Source organism: Cryptomeria japonica, chromosome 9 (genome assembly GCF_030272615.1).
Source record: "Cryptomeria japonica chromosome 9, Sugi_1.0, whole genome shotgun sequence".
In the NCBI taxonomy this organism is placed as follows: Eukaryota; Viridiplantae; Streptophyta; class Pinopsida; order Cupressales; family Cupressaceae; genus Cryptomeria; species Cryptomeria japonica.
The window spans coordinates 238,847,094-238,869,651 of NC_081413.1; the positions used below are offsets into that span (position 1 = coordinate 238,847,094).

Sequence of the window (22,558 nt, forward strand, 5' to 3'; positions counted from 1 at the left end):
AAACAAGGAAAATCGGAATAAAAAATGATTTGTGAAGTTCGAATTAAACTGTGGGTGATGTTTTCAAAAATTTGAGGCGATACCCGTTGATGTGGGAATTATTGAACCCCTGGTAGATGTTTTATTATCGTGGGAGTTCGTCTAAGAAGAAGGGGAGATGATACTTAGGATTCGTCTTAATATCTTCGAGTTGACACAAACCAGATTGGGACGTAATATATTTTGTGAATATTTTCTTGTTAGAGTAGTCTAAAAGGACGACTGTGCAAAGCTAATGTTTTGATGGATAGTGTTTTCCACATTTTTTTTGAGTGGTATTATTTTGCTATTTCAAAGTGAGGGAATTTATGGGCATGAGCTTGCAATGAGGAGAACAATGTAGGAAGAAGCGTGGTGGATGTGTATTGTGGGATTTGGAAGCTGCATTTAAGTCTAAAGAAGAGAGTGATAGTGCTGGAGGTAATAAGAGCTTTGGAGTATATTGATTGAGCTAATGATTTGACTACTAATGGCTTAGTAAGAACTTGTCAGAATTGCTTCAGGTTTCAGTCTATCTTTTTGAGTTGGTGCTCAAACTAAGGTTGGTGCCTTAGCTGTTTGAGAGCTGGTGCTCACTCATGTATTTTGGATTGGTGCCCAAGTTCAGTTAATCATATCTTTTTGTGTGCCCTAGTTTTTTACCCGAAAGGGTTTTCCACATAAAATTTGGAGTTTGTGTTTTGTTGTTTGCTCTTCTTACTTTTATGTGCTTCTATTTCTTAAAAGTTTAAAATATTGATTTAGCCTTCCTCTCAGTATTTTTTGTGTTCTTTTCATAAACATGCCACTCAGAGAAAGAACAACAACCACAGTAAAAAACACAAAGAGAACAATGAAGCTGAAACACCTTTCAACACCCAAGGTAACTGATGCAGGAGCGTCCCCGGTTCACAGCAATCTTGCATCAACCAAAAACATTTTCTTTTCTGTTTTGTTCTATGTTTGCAGTTTCAGTGTTCCTTTTTGTGTGTCCTGGTTTTGGCTCATCAGATCCTATGGAGTTGGATTCTACTCGAAGACTTGATCATCTTTCTTGCTTTCAAACCGCATCTCATTTGGATCACTTTCCGACAAGATATCACTACTGGTTTCCATGACAGTTTCTTGTTACTAGTTTCCTTGTTACCGGTTGCCTGAGACCTATTCTGGTGATTAACCGAAACCCATTCTGAAGCTTGTGGAGCCTTGAGCGTTGATCTCGATGTTTCTTGGCGTGTGTCCAACCTTCTATGTTTCATCCTTTGGATTTTCCAAAGGAATCTCTTGGTGGAGGCTGACCTTGTTCATTTTGCACGTTAGGTCTTGTTCTTTAGGTTTTGATCCCTTTTGGCTCGACTGGATCCTTTGGATCGATATATATATTTGTAATCATGCTTTAGAATGCAATCAATCAAAATCAATTGAAGATCAATTAGAATCAATCAAAGATATATTGTGCCCAGAAGATAGATCTTTTGATTCAAGGTCCCAGTGTGACCTATTCTACCAGGCCTGTGAGTCGGTATGTTGTAACCTGATTGTTACTGGTTGGATGTAATCAAATTTTGTGCAATAAAACTATTTGTTCTGCATTGCCTCCATCATGTCTATATGTTTCTATTGTGTTTACTCTTGCTGGCCGGTTGGATTGATCTCCTTGAGGTCCCTCCTCACCGGTGACTGCTTCAAGTGGTATCAGAGTGAAGTTTCGTTTTAGAGGTTGCGTGTCCTGAATTTTGTTGTAGGGTGGCGGATTGCGGATCCGACCTGCAATTCCAAGGGACTAGCGTGAATCAATGGTGCGAAGAGGAATTAGGAATGGTGGAGTGTGTGGGAATGCAAACCCTGTTGTGATGGAGATGTTGCGAGAAATAGCAGCCCTGTTAGAAGCCGTGGAGACAACCCAGAGAAGAGGCCGACATATTGAGGATGTGAGCGAAGATGAAGGAGAAGAAGCCTCAGCAGAGCAAGTGAACCTATCAGCAGTTGATCCAGATGAAGAAAGGTTTTTAAGGGTTTTGAGTAGGGCAAACACTAAACCTCATTTTACCCCACCAGAATATGATGGGAAGTTAGATTCAGATGAATTGATGGATTGGATCTCAGAGATGGAGAAGTATTTTGATTTTGAAAACACTGCAGAAGAGAGGAAGGTGAAATATGTCTGTACCCGGTTGAAAGGTCATGCATCTCTTTGGTGGGAGCACTTGCAAGTTGATAGACAAAGAAGAGGTAAAGAAAAGATTAAGACATGGGATAGGACGATTGCCAAGTTAAAATCAAAGTTTGTCCCAACGAATTATCAAGTGGATTTTATCCGGAAGTTGCAGAATCTGAGACAAAAAGAGTCTAGTGTGAAGGAGTACACCGAAGCATTTTACAAGTTGAACATTAAATCCGGGCATGTTGATGATGAAGTTGAAGACATTGCAAGATATTTGAACAGATTGCAGATGTCTATACAAGATGAACTCAGTATGATCAAATTGGAGAGTGTTGAAGAGGCTTACCAGTATGCACTAAAGGCTAAAGAGAAATTGAATAAAAGAAATGAGCAGAGACAGAGAGGTAGAGGTGGAAGGTTTATCGGAGGAAGATTTCAAGGAGGAAGAGGATATACCGAAGGAAGAGGAACCAGTAGAGATCAAAACAAGGACAAGGAAGTGAGCAAAGAAGGTAATTCATACTGGAAGGATAATATAAATTTCTACCGGATGGTTACCGGAATGAGAACTTTGGAAGACAAGACAAGAGGACATTTAGAGGAACCTGCTTTTAAATGTGGAGGAGAAGGACACTGTGCATTTGAATGTAAGAAGACAGAGGCTACCAGAAGAGCAGCAGTGGTGGAAAGAAACCCCACCGGATCAAACAATAAACCGGAAGATAGAGAACTATTGATGATGAGGAGAGCTTTGTGTCATACCGAAGGAGATGAAGAACCCTTGCAAAGGAAGAACCTGTTCAAGACCAGATGTAAGGTATCCGGTAAGTGTTGTAAAGTTGTTATTGATAGTGGTAGTTCAGATAATCTTGTTTCAAAAGAGATGGTGAATAAGTTGAAATTGGAGAGATTGAAACACCCTAAGCCTTATCAGATAGCATGGATTCAAGATGTACATAAGTTGTTAGTAAGTGAACAATGTTTAATAAAATTGAAAATTGGGAATTATCATGATGAAGTTTTGTGTAATATTATGCCTATGGATATTTGTCATCTTTTATTGGGAAGACCTTGACAGTTTGATAGATAGGCAATATATGATGGGAGGAAGAATACATACACTATTGTGGCCACTGGGATGAAGCAAACCTTGTTACCTTTGGAGGAACCTTTGAAGAGTGAAGTCTGTACAAAAACCAGAATCTGTCTAGTAGATGGAAGAAAATTCATGGATGGACTGAGACATGAGAATGTGTGTTTTGTCTGAATTCCTAAGAAGACCGAGAGACCGGAACCAGAAGGAGAACATATGGCAGAGATAAGAGATTTGTTGACAGAATATGAGGACATCATTTCAGATAATGTACCTGATGGATTGCCACCTATTAGAAGTATTAGTCATTGCATGGACTTGGTCCCCAGAGCTAGTTTGCCTAACAAAGCTGCACACCGGTTGACACCGGTAGAGAATGAAGAACTGAATAGACAAGTGTAGGAGTTGTTGAAGAAAGGTTTGATCAGGGAAAGTCTGAGCCCTTGTGCAGTACCAACAGTATTAGCACCTAAGAAGAATAGAGAATGGAGGATGTGTATCAATTCAAGAGCAATAAACAAGATCACAGTGAAATACCGATTTCCTTTGCCTATAATGGATGACAAAATGTATTGTTTGAGTGGAGCAAAATACTTTATAAAGATAGATTTGAAGAGTGGATATCATCATATCAGGACCAGAGAAGGTGATGAGTGGAAAACAACATTTAAGACAAATGAAGGACTATATGAATGGTTGGTGATGCCTTTTGGATTGACTAATGCATCGAGTACTTTCATGAGGCTGGTGAATGAGGTATTAAAGAAATTCTTAGGTAAGTTTGTTATTGTGTATATGGATGACATTCTGTTTTTCAGTAGAACAAAAGAGGAACATTTGTTGTAGTTAAAACAAGTTTTGCAGAGGTTGAGAGAAGAAAAGTTGCTGATCAATATCAAGAAGTGTACTTTCGTGAAGGATGAGTTAGTCTATTTGGGCTTTGTGATATATGAGGATGGTTTGAAGATGGACCCTGAGAAACTGAGAGCCATTGTTGAGTGACCTACACCGGAAAGCATTGGAGAGGTAAGATCATTTCATGGTTTGGCTAGTTTTTATCGTAAATTTATCAAAAATTTCAATTCAGTTTGTAACTCTATGTCTGAAACCATGAGAGGAGATCGGAAGGAATTCAAGTGGACTGCCAGAGCAAACAAGGGTTTTGAATTGTTGAAGCAGAAAGTGACTGAGCAGCCTATGTTAGCTTTACCGAATTTCAATAAGGTATTTCAAGTGGATTGTGATGCAAGTGGAACAACAATAGGAGTAGTCTTGAGTCAAGAAGGGAGAGCAGTAGCCTATTTCAGTGAGAAATTGAATGATGCTCGGAAGAGATATTCAGTGTATGATCAAGAATTTTATGCCATAATTCAAGCCTTGAAGAAATGGAGACACTACGTGTTGCCTAAGGAGTTTGTGTTGTATACAGATCATCAAGCTTTGCAATATTTGAACAGTTAGAGTAAGTTGAATCAGAGACATGTGAGATGGGTAGAATTCTTACAGAGTTAGACCTTTGTGTTGAAGCATAGAAGTGAGAAATCTAACAAAGTTGTTGATGCATTGAGTAGGAGAAGGAATTTGCTGATAGAGATGAGAGTGATAGTATTAGGTTTTGAAGATTTGAAGACCTTGTATGATGAAGACCCTGATTTGGCAGAACCTTGGAAAGCATGTAGAGAACTGGTTATGGTTGTGTTGTGACCATTTCACACATCGCCCCATTGCAAATGGGGACCCCTGCCTTTTTGCTTTCTAGGGTTTTTTTTGTTTTGGTCTTTTAGGGTTTTGTCTGTTAGCCTTTAGCTTTCAAGTGTTGCCAAGGGGATCACTTGGATAGCAGGTTCTGCTTGAGTGAGGTCAAGTTGATAAGTGATGAAGTCTGAAAGTCCTGATCCTAAAATTTGGCTAAGTCTGAATGTCCTGGTCCTGAAATTTGACTAAGTCTGAAAGTCCTGATCCTGAAATTTGGCTAACTCTGGAATGTCTTGATCCTAAAATTTGACTAAGTCTGGAAACTGAAAAACCTCCAAAAACTAGATTTTGCAATATAGCTCCTGGAGGTCTGAAACCACTCTCAAACATCCTGAAAGTATATATGGAATATAACTTAAAGTATAAGTGACATTTCCTTCTTAAATGTTATATTCCATAAAATTATCCTGACAGAGAGTTCAAAAAAGTCAAATTTCGCTCCTGACCCCACAAATTTCGCTCCTGACCCTTCCTGAGGGTCCAAGGCGAATTTCGCTCCTGACCCTTCCTGAGGGTCCAAGGCGAATTTCGCTCCTGACCCTCTCAGGAGGTCCAAAGCAAATCTTGCCCCTGACCCTTCTAGAGGGTCCAAGGTGAAAATCAATCTAGGACTCATTTCTTGCCTTATTTGACCAAATTTCGATTTGCAAAGCATTTTGTTTGGACTTTGGAATTGATTGAAAACCTTGAAGAAAATGATGAATTTTGGCCAAGATTAGGAATTTCGCTCCTGACCCTTGCTGAGGGTCCAGAGCGAAATTCATTATAAACTTCATTTGCCACCTTGTTTGAGCTTGAAACCTTGTTCCTGGCCTTGAAAACAATCTTACCTTGCCCTGTGAAGTGATTTGAAACTTGAAGATTGAGCAGTTTAGCCTAGATTGTGAATTTCGCTCCTGACCCTTGCTGAGGGTCCAGAGCGAAAATCTTATTTGAGCCTATTTGTCACTAATTTTGGCTAAATTTTTATGTGCAGGGTCTCCTGGAAGGAAGGTTGAACATCATTCAAAGGTTTGGACGCTTGCAAATTGATGAATTTTTGGCAATAAAAGCAAATTTGCTCTTGACCCTTGCTGAGGGCCCAGGGCGAAATTTTGAATAGCTCTCATCTTGCATGGAAAAAAGTCAAGTTTTGGACATAGATGAAACAAGGACATCTCCCTTTACCCACCTGAGAAAGTGTCATTTTGAAAAAGTGAAGGATTTTGTTGAAAACACAAAATTCGCTCCTGACCCTTACTGAGGGTCCATGGCAAAAATTTTATGGGGGATGTTTTTGCTTAGTTTTGGAATGTCAAAGAGGTTTTAAGGTGGAAAGTGAAGCATTTTGGTCAATATTACAAAATTCGCTCCTGACCCTCTCTGAAGGCCCAGGGCGAAATTCTCAAAAACACCTTTTTTGCAAAGTCAAAATGATGTTCTATGATTGGAATGGATGTGAAAAGGCATGTTTTACCCTTTGAAGATAATTTGGATGGCGAACAAGAAGCAAACAAGCTGGATAAGCAAAAATCGCTCCTGACCCTTGCTGAGGGCCCAGGGCGAAAAACCTAAGATTGGATTTTTTCCTCCAGAAGTGAGCAAAGCTAAGCCTAGGCATGGGTGTGAAATGACATTTGAATTGCCTTGAAGTTGGGTTGGATGGTTAAAAATGAAAATTTTGATGCCCAAAGGCAAATTCGCTCCCGACCCTTGCTGAGGGTCCAGGGCGAAAAATTCAAATCCTCCTATTTTCCTTGCATTTCAAGATTGGATTTTGGTTTTTATGACTTGGATGGGAGAAGGACATGATGTTTTATGCCATGGAAGTGATTTGAAGATGAAAGGATTTGAAAATTGGCCTAAAACCTAAAATTCGCTCCTGACCCTTGTTGAGGGTCCAGGGCGAAAATTTGAAAATTCCCTATTTTTCCTTACAGGAACGAACCAAGCTTGGATAGAGTGAAAGAAGAAGACCTTTGCCTAGTGATGAATGAAGTTTCAACGAAAAATGATGATGGATTGAGCCTAGATTTGCAAAATCACTCCTGACCCTTGCTGAGGGTCCAGGGTGAAAAATTTGGAAAGAGGATTTTCTTGCTTAGTTTGGAGGCATAAACATGATTTTGCTTGGTAAAGAAGTTTTTAGATGAGGAAGTGAGGATTTTTAGTCAAAGTTGCAAAAATCACTTCTGACCCTTGGAGAGGGTCCAGGGCGAAAAACACCAAAATCACATTTTTTCTCCTAAGTTGGATAGAGCTAAGTCTAGAATTCAGTAAGAAAACCTATTTGAGATACCTTGAAGAAATTCTGAGCTTTGAAAAAAGTCAATTTTGAGCTAAATTTGGAAAATCGCTCCTGACCCTTGGAGAGGGTCCAGGGCGAAATCATTAGCAAACCTATCATTCAACCTTGATCAAACGTTGATATTCTCCAGTTTGCACGAAATTTCACCAAATTTGCCAAGTTCGAAACATTTGGAAGGTTGAATTAAATGCGCATTAATTAAAACATTTTGCATTTAATAAATTAATTTTAAGCCTTGAAATAATTAAAAAATCCACCTTGGAGGCACTAAAATTAATTTTAAAATTAAAAAAAGAATATACAAGTTGAGCGCTTAATAGTCATTATTTTGCCTTTATTGTTAAGTCGGCCTCCTTCTTAAAGGTTTTTTATTTATGTTTTACCCTTTTTGTCAGGTCGGCCTTGGGGAAAAAGAAGGTGAACGCTCTATATAATAGGGAGGCATTGTTTCAAGTTCAAATCATTCATTCATCCCTTCTAAAGTGCGAAATTGAGGAGCAATTTGAGGAGCGAAATCCAGAGGATTGAAGGCAAAATTTTGCTAAGTTTGGAGACTAAGGAGGGTGGAATTTATTCTTTTGAAGCTAGAGGAGGCGCAATTCATCCAAGAGAGGGCTTTGATCTAAACTTTGCCTAGCGAAATCCATTTTTTGCATCATTTCTTAGAGTTTAGTACTCAAGAGGAGGTATCAAGATGGCGACTCCAAAGGTTGGAGTATCTACAAGTCGGCAGGCTCTCATCAAAGAAGATCCAGTCCAGGACAAAGATGATTTCCTCTAGTCTAGCATCGACAAGGACGACCTTCTTCGGTCAAGCATCATCAGGAATAGCCTCTTCCAAATCCAGCATTCCAAGGCGAGGTACATCATCATCCTGCACATCAAAGACAAAAGAAGTCAAAGCAAGGGTTTGTTGAAGAAGCAGATAGTTTCAGAAGACTTAATTAAAGCTAGCTTCTCAGCATCATCAAATTGGCATCAACCAAGTGTCAGACAAGGTGGCATCCCAGTCGTCACTTCTCCAGTCGGTGTGGTCCACCTCAACATGTCCAGATTCAATGTACCTAACTCATGGGAGGTGGCACAAACTTCGATGTACCTACCCCAGCTATCCATTGGTCGAATATTCCAGAGAAGACATGTGTCCAATTAATACAATTATTTCATTGGTCAGCATTAAGTTTGTTGTAACAAACCCTAATTAGGGTTTTCATTGTAGAATCTTGGCCATTGATCTCAAATTGATCTTAGCCATTGAATTGTATTAAGGGCACTATATAAGCCCCGACTCTTCATTTGTAAAAGCTAATAGAAGAGAGATAGAAAATAGAAGGTAGGTAGTGAATAGTTAGTCAGTTGATAGAATAGCAATTAGAGTAGAATAGGAGGACAAGGCAAGAAATTGTTGCCATAGATTGTAAACAAACTCCATTTTCATTGAAGTAATGGTGAAGTGTGTCGTTTCTTGCAATATGCATGGTTTCTTGTTGAATCTTCAATTCTAGATGGTAGATGATTAGATCGAATGAAGGAAATTGTTGAATGCACCTATGTGGAATCCGTCTAATCCAAACCACTAGCCTCTTGCTGATGGTAAGTGCGCCTTGCGTGGTCAACTGGAATAAAATGAGCTTAATCTTAAGTCGTTACACATCCATTGTTCATGCATTATCTTGAATGGTGATCATTGTCAGATAGTGTACGATTTGAACATATTGGAAGCATCCCTTAGAAGATCGCACTGAGTTGGTGTTGAATTGTTTACCCTGATGGTGAGACCCAACCAGTAGGACTCCACCTAGTCATTCATCCATCTTCTCGCATTCTAGGTAGTAGAGTAGACTTCCTGAACCTTGTATCTTTTGCCATTTGTTTGTTTTCTAGTTAGTTAGTAGGACTTGTGATTCTAGCAAATCAGACGTTCAAGTCATTGAGTGTAAGTCCCCTTGTGATTCTAGCAAATCACATCATACCACAAAGAGCTTATCCACACGTAGAGATCCTACAGCAAAGAACCTTGAAGTCATCCTGATTGATCCTTTTCGCGACATCTTCAGCATTCAGAGACTTTATTCAAGAGAGGATAAGGTACCTTTAGGTATTTTATTCTGTGTTTGCAAGTGCTTAAAAAACACGTCAACAGGTTGATAGAAGCAAATGGTTGGATTATTTCATTCAGGATGGGATGTTATTCAAGGGAGTTCAGTTATGCATACCTAAGAGTTCCATAAGAGAGAATCTGATAAAAGAGAAGCATAGTGGAGGTTTAGCTGGACATTTTGGCATTGATAAAATAGTTGCATTGGTGAGTGAGCAATACTTTTGGCCCCAGATTCATAAGGATATTAAGAGATATGTGCAGAGTTGTAGAGTTTGCCGAGTTGCAAAAGGTAGTAGTCAGAATGTGGGATTGTATAAACCTTTGATAGTACCGATAAGACCTTGGGAGGATATAAGCATGGATTTTGTACTTGAATTGCTTAAGACATCGAGAGGGAATGGTTCTATATTTGTGGTAGTGGATATATTTTCAAAGATTACTCATTTCATACCTTGTAAGAAGACATCAGATGCATTGCATGTAGCAGACCTATTTTTCAAGGAGGTGGTGAAAGCATGGATTACCTAAGAGCATAGTTTCAAACAAAGATACTAAGTTTGTTGGCTATTTTTTTAGAACACTTTGGAAGAAGATGAAGACAGATTTGAAGTTCAATTCTACTTTTCATCCACAGACTGATGGACAGACTAGAGTAGTTAACCGGAGTTTGGGAAACTTATTGAGATGTTTAGTGGGAGATAAAACCAGAAGTTGGAATTTGATCCTTGCACAAGCAGAGTTTGCCTATAACAATTTAGTGAATAGAAGCACCGGAAAAACACCTTTTGAGATTGTTACCGGAGTGCATCCTAGAGGAATAGTAGAATTGAGAGACATTAGCAGTGAAGACCATAAGAGCTTAGAAGCAGAAGATTTTGCAGATCACATGGAAGCATTGCATATTTAGGTTAAACAAAATTTGGAAGACATGAATAGCAAATATAAGGAGAAGGCAAATGAGAAGAGGAGAGATAAGGAATTTGAAGTTGGTGATGAAGTGATGGTATACTTGAGAAAAGAGAGATTCCCGATTGGAACTTAAAATAAGTTGCAGATGAAGAAGTTTGGACACTGTAAGATTTTGAGGAAGTTCAGTTCTGGAAATGCATATGAAGTAGAGCTAACGGATAGTCTAAGTATTTCACCTATATTCAACATTGCAGATCTTCATGAGTACCATGAATCAGAATTCAGTGAGGACGGTGTTGCAGACCTTGAGAAACAATTATCCCGGAAGGAACCAGATCAGATTGAAGAGATTTTGGACAGTAAGATTGGGCATACTACTCGAAAAAGTCAATACAAAGAATATCTTGTGAAGTGGAAGAGCAGACTAGTTGAAGATTCATCTTGGATTTCTCAAGCAGAGGTAGACCACCTTGGTTTCCCTCTGACCCTAGCAAAGTGAGAGGCTCATTTTTTTATTAACTCCGAATGTCTGATGCAGGAGCATCCCTGATTCTCAGCAATCTTGCATCAACCAAAAACATTTTATTTTATGTTTTGTTTTTTGTTTGCAGTTTTAGTGTTCATTTCTGCATGTCCCGGTTTTGGCTCGCCGGATCCTGTGGAGTTGGATTCTACTTTAAGACTTGATCATCTTTCTTGCTTTCAAACCACATCTCATTTGGATCACTTTCCGGCAAGATATCGCTACCGGTTTTCATGACAGTTTCTTGTTACCAGTTCCCTTGTTACCGGTTGCCTGAGACCTATTTTGGTGATCTACCGGAACCCATTCCGAAGCTTGTAGAGCCTTGAGCGTTGATCTCGATATTTCTTGGCGTGTGGCCGACCTTTTATGTTTCATCCTTTGGATTTTCCAAAGGAATCTCTTGGCGAAGACCGACCTTGTTCATTTTGCACATTAGATCTTGTTCTTTGGGTTTTGATCCCTTTTGGGCCGACTGGATCCTTTGGATCAATATATATATTTGTAATCGTACTTTAGAATGAAATCAATAAGAATCAATTGAAGACCAATTAAAATCAATCAGAAATAGACTATGCCTAGAAGATAGATCTTTCGATTCAAGGTCCCAGTGTGACCTATTCTACCAAGCTTGTGAGCCAATATGTTGTAACCCAGTTGTTATCAGTTGGATGTAATCAAATTTCATGCAATAAAACTATATGTTCTACATTGACATGATTTCATGCAATAAAACTATATGTTCTACATTGCCTCCATCATGTCTGTATGTTTCCGTTGTGTTTACTCTTGCTGACCGGTTGGGCTGATCTCCTTGAGGTCCCTCCTCACTGGTTATTGCTTCAGTAACACGCACGAGCACAATCTATGCACACCTTATACATAGTCGAAAAATGAAGCCAAGATCTACAAATCAAGGATGCAAATGTGAAGGGCATTACACTTACTGTGCAACTTCATCCTCGTTATTTTTTAATTTAGAATCTAAAAATAAGATTTATTGTTCATTTTGTTTTAATCTAAGTCTGAAAGGAAAAGAACCATTCTAATTAATTAGAAATAGATTAGTTAATCTTAGTTTATCATTTTTTAATATTACCGATAGATATGCTGACAAAAGGTAGGACATCCGAAGATATGGGTCCGCACTTATAATTAGTTTCCAATCTGTATAGCTCCATGGACACTGATTTCCATTCTCTACAGAATCATGCATCCCTGTGATTAGTGATAAGAGGAAACACAGCCCCATTAGTAACAATTAGTTTTGACAAAACACAAGGTTTTACAGGTTACGATATACATGCAAAATGTCCTTCAGATGTCAGCAGCAGTGAGCTCCATCATAAGCTTACATTGGCTTATATTTGAAATTTGTGGGTTTTATATCACAGCAGAATCATGCATTGAGTGAAGTTCTATTTAGAAATTTTGTACTTTATCAGTCTGTATCTCACCTAACAGGAATTCAAGATACGAATCTCATGACTTACAAATTATTGGTGTTTCAGTACAGCACAAATTCTCGGTTTTGCAAGGTCTTTCACTGATCTATCAGGAGATAAAACAAATATCATTTATGACAATTTGAAAATGGACAGTGATTCTAGCGATCTTGGTCTAATTTATCTGAGTCAGTATTAGCATATCCTACTTTCTGCAATTTTCTAGACTATAGTTCCCGCAATTTTGTACAATATATTCTGGTTTCAACAGAAACAATTAGTTTTCTTATTACAAAGAAAACCATTCAACCTTTATTATCCTAATGATGCGGTCTTGGCAAAAAGTACACTTCAACAGACGTACAAAAACCTGCCTACGTATTTTTGGTTTACATTATTGACATAATAAAGAATGCATTAAAATGGTTAAATTTCAATACTCTATTGATCAGCCAAAAAATTGATCTTATACATAGGGGAGCTGGTACACATAACTACCTACAACCAACTAATTTATACAGATGTAACATACAACCCATTATTATCTTATCAACCTAATTAACATTCTAATATAAATTATAGTGAAGGTGATGTAAAATATATTTAAGTGATATGCTCCATATTATTATCTATTAACTAAACCTTACTATGATGCAATATTTCCAACGTAAGGATGAGAAATCTCCACATTATCTTAAGGATGTACTTTAAGACCGTTGCTGTAACCAACACAACCTACAATCACAACCTACAGTAGGCTTCATAGTAACCTTACCATATAGGGTGCCATATTTGACTGCTGACAAATTCTTAGGTTGCATTCATTGCCGAAATGGGTGCACAAATCAACACCCAATAGTTACCGTAGGTGTGGAAGCATGGTAAAATGAGATCCTTATACAACAATCACATATTGTTGAAAATTGTGCCTGTTTAGAGATATACCAAAATAATGACACCAGATCTTGCACCAGGATGGAAAGGACAAAAATAGTCACAGTAGAAACAGATATAACCCGTTGCGGAAGCAGCACTACAGGTAGCTTATATCAAAATTTAAGGTCACATGTAATTATCCAAATTTGCTGTATGACTGCACTCATCACAACTGGTTCCTGCTACACTAAAATGATTGTAAAAGAGATGAAATGGCATGTTTCTGTTTACTCATGTCACGGTTTACTGCTCTCTCTTTGAAAAGTATTGCTGCACCTTGTAGATTTTAGGAATGTGATCTGGTTGCTAACTTCTTTATCCAAAAAGGTTAATTCTCTTTCCACTTTCTATGTGTACATTTTGGACACTATTGCAATTTCTTCAATCCCTTTCTGAACTTTGGTATCACTACTTGAACTAGAACTGTCATTGTTATACTCATCCTCTGATTCAAAATCAATCCCTTCTGTTCGAGCTTCACCTTCAGCAAATCCATCTTCAGGTTTTAATACCTCTTTCAACCCATCCAATATGTATGGCTCCATCAACTTCCAAAGACGCATTGCATCCTTACCTTGACATCTTATTTGAAAGAGCTTTCTGCACCTCTTTATGACACAATTTATTGACTTTGCTTTTAAGGCCTTTGCAATAATTTCACACTCTTCGACCCTGTAGCTCATTCCATAAAAGACAATATATCCAGATGCACTCTTCCGTCCTCCATACATGTACCAGTATGCTAAAGTACGAGGAGATAACCAACAGTGTATAAGCCGTGGAACTGCCATCTTCCCGCCTGGTCTGAAATGGTCAGCATAAAATCGAAAACTACGATGATTGACAGTAGAAAAATGCCTTGACACCTCCTCAACTTGAATATTCAATTGATCCAGAGATTTTAACCATTCAAAAAATATGGCATATAAATTTGTTTTCAAAATATCACAGAACTCAAGTTTTTTATTGAACTCAAAATGAAGTTCAAAGGTCTTGTTTTTATCATGTGACTCTAACATGGCACCAGACAATAATATGGCAGTTACAATTTCCCGTTGCTCTGCAGTAAGTGTCAAGCTGAGACACCTATTAATGTCTTCGTTTACCATACCAATAGAATGTTTGATTCTTTCCATCAATGAGGGATCAATATTATATTTTCTATTGCACATCTGATCATACAAATGTTGTATCTTTGCTTCTTGACCAGCATTGACATAGCCTTCTAACATAATGTTGCATGTTTTTCCTTTGACACCCATTGCACTATCCTTTTGCAAACCTGTAAAAACTTCCTCGGCCTTTTCCAGCTCACCACATTTGATCAGAGATTCAAGATATAAATCATATGCTATCCATTTGGGTCGACACTTTGTTATACTTCGAGAAAAAGTGGATTCCACTTTATTGTACATCCGCAAGGACATATACATTTGCATCAAGTCAACATAGGATGACTGCAAAGGCTTCAGACCACTATCCTCAAATTGCTTCATATAATTTTCAGCATACTCTTTTTCTTGAACATTTGATAATACCCGAATAATTTTCTCATACGCAATCACACTCATAGGGACCCCTTTCTCCTGCATGTCTTTGAAAATCTCTATACACTTCATGGGCTGTCCAGCCTTAGCATAAACTTCCATGCGATACACGAAAGGATGAGAAGTTAATTTATATCTAGTGTTAAGGAGCATTGCCCAAGTGCTTTCTGCCTCTTTTACATCTGTACATTTGGAGCAAACCCTGAGAATTGAGATCAAAAAATCTCCACTTTCCTTGATTCCCGACTCTTTCATATTATTCCTTAGAAATTGAATTCTTTCACGATCTATGCAGTCCTGATAACTGTGTAGCCATACCAAGCCTTCATATATTTCTTTTTTTATCTTATACCCTGCTGCTTGCATATTTTGAAATATAGCTTCTGCCTGCTTTAAATAATGTTTGGCAGTTCCTCCAGTTCCATGTAAAAGAGCCTTGAAAAGAGATTTCTGTAAACTGGGACTAGGCTGATAGCCTCCAAGCTGAACCATTTGATTGTATATATTAAAGGCTTCATGAACAGATCCTTTATCTCCTGCTTCAATGTAAGCCATTGTAAGAATTATAAATGTAGATTCACAAGGAATGTGGTCCCGATTAATTATATTGTCAAACACATCACGGCATCTTCCAACTTTCATATCTTTCCCCAGAAAGTCTGCCAATTTAGTTGCAAAGCCAAGGTCAAACTCATACCACTCTTGCTTACTCATCCATTCATACACCTAAGAAGCACAAGGAAATATAAAGAGGCAGGTACATGCCCCAATTAATATTTTAAATAGTAACAATATTACTCCCAGTTAAGGAAATGTATAATAAACCAAAGAAACAGTACGGAAAACAGGATATTCCACAAGCATGCTCACAATGAGGTATTCCAAAAGATAATAACGTTAATTCCCAAATAATTAATCATATAAAGTACCACGACTAATTAACAAACTATTCCTTGAACATGGTATCAGTACCACAGAAATGGCATATCACATACATCATATTAGAAAAAATGTTTACAAACAACCAAATGAATGCAGTCAAAAACTGCAATATACAAATTTTAAGTTTGGAGGGTAATATGAGAAGTCGAGAGTGAGCTGAGACAAACCTAAATTTTCCAGCTAAATTGCTTCAATTTTGTGCCTTGGGATCTGTAAATGGAAGCCACAAATAGATCTAAGTTACCATATTTGCATTCTTAATCAAATTTGAGTAATGAGATTGGTCAAATATAAAAGTTGAGACTGGAATTTCAAAAAAGATCTACAAAATTGTAATATTGAAAAAGCAAATTTGGATAGATAACTGATAAGGACTCTTAAACCCCTTCAACCTTTTCAATGTGGCTGGGTTTTCTTTGTTTTGCATTTCAATATATTTTTATCATTGGACAAAAGACCAAAGAAGCTAGCAAATTAAATCCCCTAGCTCCAATTACGCCCCTAAACCAGACACAATAATAAATTATGGACCTAATCAATAATTAAATTAGGCCAATGAAGCCTTAGAAGACATAAATTTGAGTTATTTATACTCAAATTTTCAGATAGCCAGCAAGCACAGGAAATTCCACGGAAGATGGCAATAACAATAAAGGTCAATGGAAAATCAAAAAGGACTGAGTCTTCTATCCATGCATAGAGTTTTCTATTTAATTCCACCTACGTTTTTCCTCTACTCTGATTAACTTGGTTTCTTACTGCCATTTTTTTATACTTTGTGTGTCATGCTACTAAATGCACTCCTTTATGATTGCACAAACTGTTAGAATGAATTTAGTCCAATAATCCAAATAAAGAAAATGAAACAGAAGGACCATCATAATGGAGGTAAGCATGGAAATAGAGACTGCCAGACATGCAAAGCATAGAAGGAAAACAGAAACTGAGGTTAGAATATATATCATGTATAGGTGGAGTAGCGTTTGAGTTTACCACTAACCTTGGTCATGAGGACAAAACCTTGGAGTATAATGCTATGTTACCCCAAGTTTCTGGGACGGGGGGATGGGGGGACAAGGGGACGAGTTTCCGGGACAGCAATTTTTTTTGCCAAATTTGGGGATGGGGGGGGACGGCAAAGGGGACGGCTATATAAAATATAGGGAAAATTTAAAATATATAGGAAAATTCTAAATGTTCATATGAAAACATGGATAAAGCATGCATCTATACATTATATTCATATGAAAATATGGATATAGCATGTGTATGATACTATGAAAACATTTTAGAATGCAAACATCGAACATACAACATTATCAATAGACTCAATACTCAATATGCACTCATAATTCAGAATTTCAATTCATTCACATTATCAATATGCATATCATTATAGATATTAAAGAAATAACATACAAAATGCCCAAAGGCCACACTGCTGCCATATTGTTTCATTGTCAATTGCGATATGGAAATCAAAATAGTACTAAGTAAATACTAAAAAGCAAAGTATAATATTTATTATTTAATATTTTATTATTTAATTTATTTTCTATTTATAAATTTTAAAATTTATAATATGAATTAGTTTAAAATTATAAATATTTGATATGAATTAATAAATTTAATGTTGCCTTTTAATTTTTGATAAAGGGCCCATGTTAGAAAAATAATAAAATATAGATAGTCGTATTTTGATTTCATAACTATTCAAATTCAATAATAAAAAAATTGATAGTCATTTTTTAAATTTTTTCAATATAGAGGGCCCATGTTAGAAAAATTAAAAAAAAATTGAAAATATGACTTTTTTTTTAATATTTTTCCCTAGCTCTAGATGTGGGGGACGTCTAGCTGTCCCCAATCTGTCCCCAGCCATCCACAGTCGTCCCCCCGCTTCAGGGACGTCCCCTCAAAATTCTGACAATTTGGGGACGGGGGTGGGGACGTCCCCTGGCCGTCCCCGAAACGTCCCCAGGATTGGGACGGGGGTTTTCAAGTAGGGGACGCGTCCCCGAGTTTCGTAGGTATAATGTTTAATAGTATATAAGATGAACGGAAAAATCCATCCCATTGTGTGCTTCCCCAAGGGGGTTCTATTGTGACCTAATCACACATCACCCCATTCCAAATGGGGACCCCCTACATTTTTGGTCCACTTAGCCTTTTAGTCATGGTCATTTGGGTCTTTTAGCAGCAGTTCTTCGACCTCCCCAAGTCCCCAAGTGTATTGGCGAAATTTGGTCAAGTCTACAAGTGTGTTGAGTAAATTTGACTAAGTTTGGAGCTTGTTTTGTCTATTTTAGGGTTTTTACCCTTCAAACCTAGATTTGAGGTTAGTTTCCTAGGGTTTTGACAAATTTGAACAAAAAAATGAAATTTGAGCGAATTCTGAACACTTACTATTTTTAGTAAGTTTCACTGCATCTTGGATTGGCCTAATTTTGCGTTTTAACAAACTTCCTATTTTTAGAACTGTCTATTTTTAGTAAGTGTCACCCTATCCCGGTTTGCCCTAATTTGATGCTTGGAAGTACTTACTATTTTTAGAAAGTCTATTTTTGGCAGGTCTATCTTGAGCAATGGGCAAAGCATTCGGGAAAATCCAAATTCCAAATCTGGAAAGTTGAAAAAGCAGGCAATTGATCAAAAATTTGGGGGTGTTTGGAATTCTTTCCTGAAATGGCAAAAACAATGAAAAATCTACTCTAAGGCAAGAAAGTCTTCCTTCACCTGAGAAATCCTCCTCAACCCAAAAATGGCATTCAAGTCTAGATGATGAGCTCAAAATCCAAGGCAAAGAGGAAAGTTCAAAACTTAACAAAATTCCTTCACCATAGGCAAAGTGCGCTCCAAGAAGGGAGTCGGTGCCGAATTCAAGTTAAGGAGGAATTTCCAAAATTCCTCAAAATCCTTCACACCTCCCAAAATGCGCTCCAAGAAGAGTTTGGGCACTAAAAACATGTTGAGGTGGAATTTTCCTTCAAGAGGAAATTCCTCCACCACCTAAGAAATGCGCTCTAGTAGAGGTTTGGGTGCCAAAATGATGCCAAGGAGGAAAATGCAAAACTCAAGAAATTCCTTCCTCTATACCAAAATGTGCTCCAGGAAGAAGCAAAGCGCCAAATGCTAGTCAAGGAGGAATTTTTCACTTTGTTCAAAATCCTTCACTTCCTTCAAAGTATACTTCTAGACAGGTAATGGGCGCTAGAATCCAGTCAAGGAGGAATTTCTCCAAACATCAAAAATTCCTCCCCTACATGCCAAATGCGCTCCAAGCAAGAGTTGGGCACCAAACTCAATTCAAGAAGGAATTCACCAATTTTCCCAAATTCCTCCCCCCCAGTTGTATTGCACCCAAGTTCCAAGATGGAAAGTGGAAATCAAAGCAAGAAGGAAAAGTTCAAAATTCAAAAATTCCTTCACCTTATCAAAACTATGCCCAAGGACAGAGGAAGAACATAGAAATCATGTGAAGGAGGATTTTTCATCCTCAACAAAAATTCCTTCCTCAAGGTAGAAATGCGCCCAAGGTGAACAATTTCAAGGCACAAAAGTTTTTTGGCTAAGTGTGGGGATTTTCTCTCTCCAAGCCTTCGAATAGGACAAAATTCCTTAGGCATGAAAAAATGGTCAATGGTCAAGAAAATCTCTCTCCAAGACAAGATGTGCACGAGAACACAAGAAAATTTCCTTCAAGACAAAATCTCTCTAGAAAGATTTTCTCTCTCCTAGAATTCTAGACATTCAGGATTCCTTCAGAAGTGAAAAAGTTGTTAAAATTCTCCCAAGGCAAGAAAATCTTCCAAAGTATCTATTATGCGCCTGGAATGGAAAGATTTTCATAAGAATGATCTGGCAACATGTAAAGGGAATATTCCGTAGTATGACACAAAACTAGGAAAATTATAGAAGGTTCCATTTTTTGAACTCAAGATGAAGGCGCGGTCCACTTGCACGGCGAGTTATTGAAGGAAACATGACGCAAGATTGAAGAGAATTAATGCAATTGCTAATTTTATCCCCTCACCAACTTAGCAACTTTATAGGAGACTTTTATTTACTTAGCAGTTTGGAATTCATTTCTCACAATGGTTTTTGTAGAAATTGGAAGCTAGATAGAAGTGGAGAAAATTCAGAAGCAAAGCTTTATTATTTTTCAAGTTCTGGTCTTTGGAGGAATGGCAAAATCCAACAAGGCTACAAATACCTCCCCGTAGGCGCAAATCAAGAATGAGCAAAGAGGATTTCTTCTGGAATCAAAGAATATTTCGAAGTGGAGAGAAGTTAGCGACACCAACCTAGGAACTTTCAAGCTAGGAGAATTCAGGAGAAGAGTATATGGAATAGAAGGACGTGCTTTGTCAGCCATTGCCACAAAGATTGTCAAAAGTGGGATTGTTGCAGTTGTTGGCTTCCCTCCTGCCATCTAGTGTCCAGAGCTGATTATAGAATGTGCAAATCATTACAATGCAGAAGGAAGGGCGATTCTGGCACCTGATGGCAAGCTCTTGGCCAACCTCACACCTAAAACGATTGGAGAGACTTTTGGAATTCCAGCATACCAGTCTATGACATACAAGAGAAAAGAAAGAGCAACACTAATTTATGACGTTGGCTTTGAAAGTTGTGCTGGAATAATTAATAAGGTGTGGATGCAAAGGCCAAAACCTCATATTTCCAAGTTGCCAAAGAAGATCACCAACATGGATTTTAAACAAGAGTATGCCAATCTTGTGCTGATGCTTAGCAGAGTCATGGGATGTCCGCAGGCCTTCATGTTTGAATTGTGGATCTTTTACTTTGTTGGTGAAGTAATGGAAGGTGAAAGAGTGATAGATTGGGTGAAAATAATCAGCCACAACTTGGACCAATAGCTGAAGAACTTAAGGCAATCTCAATCTTTCTATTTGAGCTCATATGTTGTTTACTCGCTGGCCAAAATGGGCAAGTTCAATGGATTGCTAGGCAAAGGACCCACGGGATGCGAACTAGGACAACTAAAAGTTCACGAGTGTTATCCACAGCTGCACTTGTATGAAACTACTTCTTTCAAGATGGCAAGCGACACATTCACAATGCACATCACCAGATTATTGCAAGGAGGACTTCATACAAGGTTGTCACGGGAGGCGAGGAAGTAGGAAAGAAGTAAGGAACCTGGTACATCCAATTTCCGAAATTCACTTATATACGGGTTCAAGGATTTGTTGATCAGCCATATAAGCTTCTGAGATATCCAACAGACAAGATGGTGTTGTTGGAGGTTACCAAATAGTTAACCACCTATGACAAAATTCAGAAGAAGAAGACGAAGAAGTTGTCACTTGAATTCCCAATTGTCATAGGAGATAAAGAGGAAATGTGTCCAACATTGGTGCTAGCAGAAAAGTCAATTGATGAAATATTATTCTATCACTTAGCATCTCATACTACAAGGACATTCTTTGATCCATACAATAAAATCAAGATGGTTGCTGGAGTAAAATATAAACATAAGTTTCAATTGGAAGATTACTGGGCCAACACCAAGGACAACTTCGAACTTAGAAAGAGAATGTTTTCCAGGTTGCCTCTCAATTTGATAAGACTTTGTGAAGTTATTCAAGTGCCAAATCAAGTTGAAGAAGATGAAAACAATGTTCAACTAGTGTATGAAAACGAGAAGGATAGGGCTATTCAGGCACCAAACTTGTCAGAGCTGGAAATTGATGATTTAGAAGTCCCAAGTAGGCCAGTCCTGAAATTCACTAGGCACTGGGTTGAACGGCATATAGCAAAGTTAAAGCTAAGAATAACTGCTTGACTTACCAACTGATGGGAGACTTGGAATCCCATTGCGAGGCGATGAAAGGATCATTAGGAGCCTAGGTTAGGGAAGATGAAATTCCGCAAGAAAGAACAGAACGTAGGAAGGAGAAAAGCATTCCTGGGAGTTCACAAGCAAAGAGAAAAGAGGTTCAGTCGGAAGAGCCGCAACAGGAGAGGCCAAGGATAGAACAAGGATAGTCACCTGCTAGCTCTTCCAATGTGCATGAAGTTGAAATGTTCCCAGAAGGAGTTACAAGAAACTAGTCGCAGGAAGATGATCTTGACACTACACAAGCACAAGATATTCTTAGTATTAGTGCCTCCCACAAGCCTGTTTAGCGGAGGAGTCAAAGATAGCAACTTCCTAATAATCCAAAAGAGCAAGATCAAGATTGTTTCATGGAAACAAATCTTGGAGACTTAGGAACTTTTGAAGAAGTTTCACGGGAACAGGTACAAATGGAAATTCAGGATCAGGAAGCAGCCACTCTAGATTGGCTGAAGGAAAGAATGAGAAGAGAGCCAGAGGAGACTGATCCTACACAGGAACTTGAAGAACTTTTAAACAAGATAGACAGGCTAGTAGAGAAGAAGGCAGCTAGGAAATTCTCCAAAGTTACAAGGGGTGAGTTAAGATCTAGGACATTACACCTAATTGTCCCTAGAGTCGACAAAGACGGGAATGAGATTACACCTAATGAATATGAGATCACAACAGTCGACTTAGGGCGTGCCTCTAAGGCACAAGAGGTGGAAGAATTTGATGAATCTTCCTTACACCTAAAGGAGCAAATGAAAAGAATGGAAGAGAAGAATAAGAAGTTGAAGAGTGAGAACAAAGCCTTGTGCGAATATGTGTGGTGCTTGAGGCATCCATTCAAAGAAGAAGATCAATCCTTTGTTCCTCCCTCTTCTCTTCCCAAGGAATTCATTAATGGGATTCAAGAAATAAGGAAAAGGGCTTAGTGCTCTAAGGAGTGGGTTGAGGACGTCTTCACTTCAGCTGGTAAATTTATTGAAGACT

The 22,558-nt window shown here is 38.1% G+C and overlaps 1 protein-coding gene across 3 annotated transcripts in view; it reads right to left on the reverse strand.

Moving 5' to 3' along the window:
• LOC131037183 (pentatricopeptide repeat-containing protein At2g15820, chloroplastic) overlaps positions 1-22,558 on the reverse strand; it is a 95,111-nt gene that overhangs the window by 10,472 nt on the left and 62,081 nt on the right. Inside the window, exons 1-2 of one of the 3 annotated variants that reach the window (XM_057969253.2) lie at positions 15,888-15,931; positions 12,889-15,504 (exon numbers count right to left, since the gene is read on the reverse strand). In XM_057969253.2, the coding sequence (XP_057825236.2) occupies positions 13,579-15,492 (1,914 nt within the window). In that variant the 5' untranslated portion in view covers positions 15,493-15,504; positions 15,888-15,931 and the 3' untranslated portion in view covers positions 12,889-13,578. Of the gene's footprint in view, positions 1-12,888; positions 15,505-15,887; positions 15,932-22,558 lie in introns of those variants that run through there. The other 2 variants (XR_009104184.2, XM_057969252.2) reach the window with 2 other exon arrangements.